This window comes from Tarenaya hassleriana, unplaced genomic scaffold, assembly GCF_000463585.1.
Source record: "Tarenaya hassleriana unplaced genomic scaffold, ASM46358v1 Cleome10, whole genome shotgun sequence".
In the NCBI taxonomy this organism is placed as follows: Eukaryota; Viridiplantae; Streptophyta; class Magnoliopsida; order Brassicales; family Cleomaceae; genus Tarenaya; species Tarenaya hassleriana.
The window spans coordinates 1,882,236-1,891,064 of NW_010960188.1; the positions used below are offsets into that span (position 1 = coordinate 1,882,236).

The following is an 8,829-nucleotide window of genomic DNA, read 5'->3' on the forward strand; positions in this document are numbered from 1 at the left end:
ATCTTGAAAAGGATTAAAAATTAAATCGTAATTATTAAAAAAAAATGTGAAGATGCGAATCAAAGCAGCAGCGAAGAAGATTCCGGCTAATATGATAGCAATTACCAATTATTGCTTTTGGCCTTTTGGAAATATGTGGTCGTCCTTCGCATATGGTCGGAGAAAAAGGAATACAGAAATAATGCACGTGCACGGACCATGGAATAATAATAATAATAATAATAATAATAATAATAATAATAATAATAATAATAATAATAATAATAATAATAATAATAATAATAATAATAATAATAATAATAATAATAATAATAATAATAAACAAAAATATTTTACGCCGAATTGCAAAATTTCCTCTAATTTTCGTTTTTTATTTCACTAAATATAATAATATTATTTTCCTTTTTTTTGCTTTAGACTGCATTCTTTTTCGTTAAAATAAAAGTATTTATACATACGTTTAACAAAAAAAAAGTATTTATACATAGATACTAATCACATATGATAACAATATATCAACAGCTTATGAAAAAATGGATAATATATATATATATATATATATATATAATATTTAACCACATGATAATTTTAAATACGGATTGAAATGGGTAGTGGGCGTCTTTGTACCCTTGTCGATATATGCATAATCATGTGGGCTGATTCCGGATTCATACATATTATGTGGACCGAAATATGTGGACCGAAGACTCAATGAATACTTTGAATATAAAAAAATATATATCATGTATATACACATGCATTTTATTGGGACGTAAAAAATATTAACTAGAATGATCGTTTATACGCATTCCCTTGACAAAGTAATTACTTCAATTTCATTTTGCATTAAAGATCATAAACAATTTTTAAAAAACGAAACAGCTGAAATAAAATAAAAATGACTGCCGGTAACAATCTGTCATTGGGAATCTCAACATTTTATGTATGTTTGATTCGTGCTTATTGGGTTTCCGAAGTTCTTCTATGCAGAATATAATATTATACATTAAAAATTATAATCAATTTCATATATAGAAGATAGTAAGAGTAAGGAAATAAATTCTTCGCCAAAAAAGGAAATACGTAAACATTTTCCAAAAACGGGCCTCTACATCATTTTCACGTGGCACATCAGGCGGTCCATAGTCTCCCCATATATTTTATTGTCTTCTTCTAATTTATAAGAACTATCCCTGGAAAAGATGCTCCATTCCACGACGTACGGTCCACCACAGCCTATAAAAGAAAATCAATAATGACTGTTAAATCTATTAGTAATTTTACTTGCATGATGGCTTCAACCACGGCAAATATACTGCAATCGTGTACGAACATATATATATATATATACAATCGTTGTGATGTAACTAATACGTACAACTGATTCGTCCCGGACCACAGACGATTCATTGGATAGTCACGTTTGCGTTTGTCTTTTTGGCACGAGATTTATACGTATAAATCTCAAATATACGTGTCTATGATATAAATAGATACGTACACACGTTATTCGAAGATTTTTATATTATTTTATATGCTCATTAATCAACTTTTTTATTGACCATTCAACCCGACACACATTTCGAAGTAAGTGGGAAACCAATCTTTCAAGGTACAAAGTGGATCAGTGAGCTCTCTCTTTCATTTTCTTTCATTAAAAAATTAATTATAATTCTAAATCTGAAACCTATTAGAAGTATTTTTTTATTTTTTAGGTAGAAAAATTAATGCATTTCCCACGTGTTTCAAAGTGTCGGTTGATTTCCACATTTGTTTCGATATATTTTTATATAGAATATTCGTTAAATAACCGAACTAAACTTATTTTTGGAGTGAATATCTATCACATCAAGACCAATGGAGCAAATTAGAAACATGAATGACCTCGTATTCGCACGGAAATAAATTCGGAGATAACACATAAAAATCCTTTGAGCGAAATTCTGTTTAATCATGATTCATGGACAATAATTTCGCAAGCAAACAGAAGAACACACGGGCCGGATATATCAATCAGACAGTGTCAGTGCATCATTTCGTGGACTACACATCCCGACACATTTTGGTACTACCAATAGGCATGCGACACGTGGAAACACGGCGTGTCCGGTGACCCATATAAACAGAGGCGACTCTTCCCCCCCGTTGTTCCTCCAACTAAGCGCAACATGAGCAGCTCAAGCTTCACCTCTCTTCTCACAGCACCGCCAACCATCCATTGCGGTTTCCGTTTATTTTAATTTCATCTCGCGTCTCCCATGAACGAAATGAAACAAGGGTATCGTCTTCCTCGCCATCGAAGTATTTCCGTGAGAAAAATTTTCAGGTGTCTAATGGTGTTGATCAGGAGGTCCATCAAGTTCTTGTAGCCATCTTCTTCTTTCTTGACCGATCCCTCTCTCCTCTTCTTCGCCGCATCTTTGGAAACTAGGGTTCCTCGAAAAAACGGCGAGTTCCGTGAATGCATGATGCATTAGGGTTAATTTGGTCTTTCTAGATATATTAGAATTTAATCAGCTGAATAAATCAGTAATTAATCAGCCTAATTAAGTAGAAGAATGGTGAGGACGCCATGTTGCAAAGCAGGACTGAAGAAAGGTGCATGGACGCCTGAGGAAGATCAGAAGCTCATTGCTTATCTTCAAGAACATGGTGAAGGTGGCTGGCGTACTCTCCCAGAAAAAGCCGGTATGTATGTATGTATGTATGTATGTACGTATATATGTATTTTTTCTATCCAATTTATAATATTATTATCATCTTTCTTAATTAAATAATAAATGGTGATTTGAATAATTAGCATTTGTTATTTGTTTTCAATTGTAGGATTAAAGAGATGCGGGAAAAGTTGTCGACTGAGGTGGGCAAATTATCTAAGACCCAACATTAAGAGAGGAGAGTTTAGTACCGAGGAAGAAGACACAATTATCAAGCTCCATGCTATAAAGGGTAACAAGTAAGAATCTCTCTCTCTCTATATATATATATATATACACGTGTCTTAATTATCGTATGATATCGAGAATCTTTAAAAGGAGAGGAAAATGTAATCGCATTGTGCAATTCGAGAACCGGTTTTGATAATTCAAAAGGTTTTTTTTTTTAAATTTTGTTTTCTTTCGACGCTGTCTTGCTTTTGTATCCAACCGAGATACATTGTACATTTGTTCACATTGTGGCACATATTGGAAAAAAAAAACAATAATCGTTATTTAAATAGTGTTGGTTAATTGCTAATTAATTTAATATATATATTTTTTTATATTGTTTAGATGGGCGTCAATTGCCACTCGTTTGCCGGGACGAACTGACAACGAGATCAAAAACTTTTGGAACACTCATATCAGGAAACGTTTGGTAAAAAAGGGCATCGATCCAATTACACATGAACCGATCCATTCGGCCAAAAATGAAACAGGGAAAACCGAGTGCCAACCCGACTCTCATAAACCGGCCGGTTCTTCCGGTTCGGTTATGGTCATTAACCGTGTCGCCACCAAACTCGCCATTGATCTCAACCGGAATCTTCTGGCCGGAATCATCAACGGAATCTCTGGCGATGATTCACAGAACAAGATGGCAGCCAAAACAAATGCTATCAAGTCGATTTTTACGGGGAATTACGAAAGCGAGAAGAACTTATCTTTGTCCACGTCAATTTCTTCGGGGTTCTCCGACGACTTTCTAGAAACTTCCACGACGGAATTCGATTCCATCGGGTGTCTGATCAGTACACCAAGCGAAGATTTTTCTCTGGTCGATGAACGTCGGCTCGAGTTGGCCAATTTGTTTGGTAATAACGGAGAGATGTCGGATAATTACATGATGGAAATGGATAATGTTGGTTTTATGGAAGAGTTAGAAGAAATTATCGGCGACAATCATACCAAAGATTCGCTCGACATTACACCTGGGGAAGAGTTCCCGAGTTGTTGGAACTGCGACGAGAACAAGTTACAGAACAGTGCGAGTTCGCCGGGTTCGTGGTTCGTGTTTTAGTCTGAGCTATCTAATTCATTAAATAATTCGTGGGACAGAAAATCAACTAAGCGTTGATTTTTCTTGCCCGTGATCCCTGTCCGGCTGTCCCTCCATCACTATCAGGAGATGTGATCTTCTTGTCTCCCGTTGATTGGTGTTTGCCACGTGGCGTGTAATAAATGTGTAGTTACTTGGAAAAATAATGTCGAGTTATGACAATAATAAAGAGTTTCGCCATTCTTTATCTTATGTTATATATTCGTCGATCTTTTTTGGGTTTTCACAAAGTCGTATATTGATTGGTGGAAAAACAAAAAGCTCGCACATGTCGACTGTCCAGTGCCCTTCTCGGAAAGTATAATTGGAACGCAGTCCGAGATGATAATCAAACTAAATAATAAAATTGAGCTTGATGCCCAAAAATATATAAAATAAATTCTCGCACCATTTAAATTGGACCATGGTACAATTCAACGACCAAATACATATATATATAGTAAGAGTCGGAGCAAAATAAAAATAGTACTCCCTCCGTTTCAAAATATTTGTAGTTTTAGTTTATTTTCCATGTTTCAAAATATTTGTCATTCTACATTTCCAAGATAGTTTTTTACAATAGTTTCCAATTTTATCCTTCCCAAATTCCAATAAATTATTAGTGATAACATTATTTTTATCATTAAATAAGGTTATATGTGTCTTTTTCTCTCTTTTCTTAAAAAATGTGAAAAATCCTAAAACTACAATTAATCTGAAACGGAGGGAATAATTTTTAAAAATGTATTTTAAATTATGCTTGTATTTAAGTACAAGAATTTTTAGGTACAAATTATTTATTATATAATGAACCTAGAAAATTTATTTGTTTAGAACCAATTATACAATATAAACCGAAAATATAAAATATTTTTCTGAATTTTTTTAAATATACTCTTAATAAAAAAACTATATTTTTATTTGTCTATGAATATAATTTTCCAAAGTGTATATAAGATTGATTTTGGATGGTAGATATCTTTAAACCGAAAATTGCGGTTCCCTGACATATATAGATTGGGTTTATAAATCTCCATGACAGATTACTTTTAATACGAATAATTTACGGAATATCGATTTGTAGAAAAAAAAACGTACGTAGATAATAAAACAGAGAGCCGATGATGATGCAACTCTATGCGAAGAGTGGTGGGATATATATATATATATATATATATATATATATTTGTGAATGCACGATGCGCTACCATATCATATTATCATTCAACCAAAAAATGGCACAGAAAATAAAATATTATTTTGAAAAAGGACCCATCCTTTCGAATCAATTACGCATTTATTCCTCTTGACAATGATTAAATAAGCGTATATTCCTTTTTGAGAAATTCAATGCCACAAAATATTTCATTTTATTGTACTATTTTTTTATAATTCGAAAGTTTTTTTTGGTATGATTTTATAACTCGAAAGTTTGTCGTTCCATTACATATTAATTATATTTTTAATATTTATTGTCGAATAATAATAATAATACGGTCAATATCTACAGTGTCTCATAAAATCAATCCAAACATATGGCATCCAGGTCAGAAATGACAGCCCTTTGGGGTGGTGGCCCACATCATATCCCGATCATTAATTAAAAGATTAATTCAAAAGTAATTTATTACTACAAAAGAGGAGGAAAAAACACAACCCTAGATCTCCATGGCGGCGGTGATATTAACGTTACATTTTGATCGTACTGGCTATCGAACGGACCTGATGGGCCGAAAACATTCAGTTCTCCACAAAATGGGGAAGCGATTCCACAATCAGGGGTTGGCCTAAAAAATTATCGGAGTCGGCGGGTTGGCCCAGCCCGTATGATAGATCGACCAAGAGAAACGGTGATGATGATACGTTACGCAATTCCATGCATTTTTGTTTTATAACTGTAAATGTCTCTGTGTAATGCGATTGAATTAAAAGTCGATGTTTGCTTATGTCATGTCAAATTTAGTGTGCGTATTTGATATATCTCTACTGAACGATGTCACGCATGGACGCGCTCACAGACATGCATGCATATATATGGGTCCTTGATTATTTACGTATACACTTTGTAGTATTATATTATATACATAGCTCAATTAGTTGGTAATCATGCGTGATGGTGACGACTTAAGGGAGCATCAATATATATCCTTCTTGTCCGTACATATCCTCGATCGGCATATATATAAGCCAGCATCAGAAATTATCAAACATCAATGACCAATATTTGCCAAAACTGTTAGACCATGGAGATTATGAACCCATAACTGACACATTGTGTGTATAAAACGATATGATTCTATATATATATATATTGTTATTCGTTGGTGGGACGAATCATCCAAGCAGGAAAAAGGGGATTGGGTTCATTCAAAGACGGGGGGTTGCCTGGGTTTGCGCCGTCGACTCTCTCCGCGAAACCATTTCTGTACAAAGTATAGTTACTCGGTGAAATCTCGACCAGGCTTTGGAAAACCATCACGTGATATATATGCATGTGCACAAATACATATACATATATACGAGCAAAGATATGGGTTAGTATATAGGTATACACGAACTGTACGTCGTTTTGTAATGAGAGAGAGAGCGAGAGAGAGAGAGACCTGTTGGAGGTTGAGTATGGAGTGGGAAGAGTAGAGGAAGAGTTGGAGGCTTGGAATTGAGGCTGATCTTCACGAGCCATTATCGTCCCTCTCTCCTTAATCTGTTCATTTCACTTTTTCAATCAAATGGCTCCGCATGCATTTAATACTATAATATCCAGTAAGGTGAATATTATGAGTACGAGATAGTTTTTTTTTTTATAATCTGAAATTTCACTAAATTTTTTGCATAACTATATTTATTTGAGAAATACGAGTGAATATCTCTCCCCACGTTTGAATTTAAATCCGAGATAAAAACATATTTTACATGCCCTCCTACTACTATACTACCCAAACTTAGATCTAATGAAACAGGTTCATCAACACAGTGTTGAAATTTCGTTTGATTAAACTATTTAATTAGTTTGATAAAAAAAATGAATTGATTACTGTGGGAGCAAATATGTGTATATATATATATCTAACCTTTTTGAGAAGCTGGTTATTTTGCTCTCGCAGGGCCTTGTCCTGACGAGGCACAACAATAATTACACGGTCGTCAAGATCACATATTATATATGTAATAACCGGTTACAGGAAAGAAAAAAAATTGAAACACAAGTCTGTCTTCACACGCATTCAATCTCTCTCTCTCTTACCTTCTTCTGAAGCTGAGATATGGATTCGAACATGACTTGGTTCTGCACAAATTAGGCATCAGGATCACGCAAATTTCCGATTAACGACCATAAAATCAATAACTCTTACGTGTGTGTATATATATATATAAGCACAAACATGTATTCGTGCACTCTCATATATATACACACACTTAATGCATGTGTATTTTACTGCGTGCACATCATTACCTTCCTTGACCTGATACTCTTGATGGCAGCATCCAGCTGCACCTCCAAACTTTGAAGCTCCTTCAAGCTCAGAGAATCGAGTTCTTCTCCCATGAAGTTCCTGAAAATTAAACATCGCAATTAGTCATTTAAACCATTTATATATATATATATATATATAAACCGTATCTCACGCAGGTGATAGATGACTATACACTGGAAATATACGTACTTTTTGTTCCTCTCAAGGACCTCCACTCTTGCCTTGAGCTTTGCATGTTCCAGAACCCAATTTTCCTAGGAAAGTTTTATTTAAGAAGCAGTAATAACGTTTAAAAGATAAGTATATGGAATATATAACGAAAGTTTTTTGAAAAAAATAATAATCATGAACACAACAAGGATTCAAAATAATAATAGTACTTACGCTCTGTGAAATGTCGCGTCCGACGAGTTGTTTGTCCGAGTACAAGTATCGGTCATAGCGCTCAAGGATTCTCTCCATGCTTTTTTATTTGACACAACAATGAACATTTTTTTAATTCATCAATATGATGTTAAACCATAGGTTTAGTTACAAACATCGAGATTATAGAAACTTCGATGATGGACCGTCGTCTAGTGGTCATTTTTCATCCGTGAATTGGTTAGTTCCGATCAAAACACGGTTGAATCGAAAAAGAGATTGTGATATAACAACCTTGAATCATTTAAAAATGACGCTATAAGATCAAAATATGACCTATACATACATGCATATATATATTTATACTAATAAAATTCATGAGAATCCCTATGGTACTTGTTTAACCCAAATACTCATCCCGCGAGTTAGAAAAATCTTTCAGGAGTTTCAACTGAACACGTTGAACCATAGAAATAAATCAGCTCTATATATATGATTGCTTAGTTTAAATGTGGTAACATTGCAGAAGTTACCACAAACACATGAGGTAAAAGAAAAGACAAAATGTAAATACTTTGTCCAAAAGGGTATGATTAAAATTCCCTCGCTTGGTTTACCGACAAAACGATAGGTAAAAGACATGCAAACACACTTATACCTTGTTTGGTTGGTCCTCAAAGATCAAAGAACAAAACATTCCCATTTCAATGTAAAGGTCGGAATAATCCTACGACTCGGTTATCCAAGCACCCATACTTATATTATATACACACACAAAACGCAGTCATATGTATGTACGTACGTGTCTATACATGTATACTAAAGTTCGTCATTGCCTAATATCCATGGGATTTTTCACAGATCCATCCATCTTTCTTGGTTTCAAATCAATCTTGCAGACATATATATATATATATATATATATATATATATATATATATATATATATATATATATACTCCTAAATATGTTT

At 33.9% G+C, this 8,829-nt stretch overlaps 2 protein-coding genes across 3 annotated transcripts in view; one reads left to right on the forward strand and one right to left on the reverse strand.

Moving 5' to 3' along the window:
- The first annotated feature begins 2,142 nt into the window (after window positions 1-2,142).
- On the forward strand, window positions 2,143-4,222 carry LOC104801066 (transcription factor MYB34). Its single transcript, XM_010524153.1, has 3 exons — window positions 2,143-2,688; window positions 2,827-2,956; window positions 3,273-4,222. Exons 1-3 carry the CDS (start codon window positions 2,559-2,561, stop codon window positions 3,997-3,999), a joined length of 987 nt encoding a protein of 328 aa, XP_010522455.1. The 5' UTR covers window positions 2,143-2,558; the 3' UTR covers window positions 4,000-4,222.
- Window positions 4,223-5,174: 952 nt separating this feature from the next.
- Window positions 5,175-8,829, reverse strand: part of LOC104801073 (agamous-like MADS-box protein AGL8) — a 4,683-nt gene continuing 1,028 nt past the window's right edge. The window contains exons 2-9 of one of the 2 annotated variants that reach the window (XM_019204154.1): window positions 7,878-7,956; window positions 7,683-7,747; window positions 7,472-7,571; window positions 7,262-7,303; window positions 7,089-7,130; window positions 6,621-6,721; window positions 6,316-6,440; window positions 5,175-5,203 (exon numbers count right to left, since the gene is read on the reverse strand). In XM_019204154.1, coding sequence (XP_019059699.1) covers window positions 6,332-6,440; window positions 6,621-6,721; window positions 7,089-7,130; window positions 7,262-7,303; window positions 7,472-7,571; window positions 7,683-7,747; window positions 7,878-7,956 — 538 coding nt within the window. In that variant the 3' untranslated portion in view covers window positions 5,175-5,203; window positions 6,316-6,331. Of the gene's footprint in view, window positions 5,204-6,130; window positions 6,441-6,620; window positions 6,722-7,088; window positions 7,131-7,261; window positions 7,304-7,471; window positions 7,572-7,682; window positions 7,748-7,877; window positions 7,957-8,829 lie in introns of those variants that run through there. The other variant, XM_010524165.2, reaches the window with a different exon arrangement.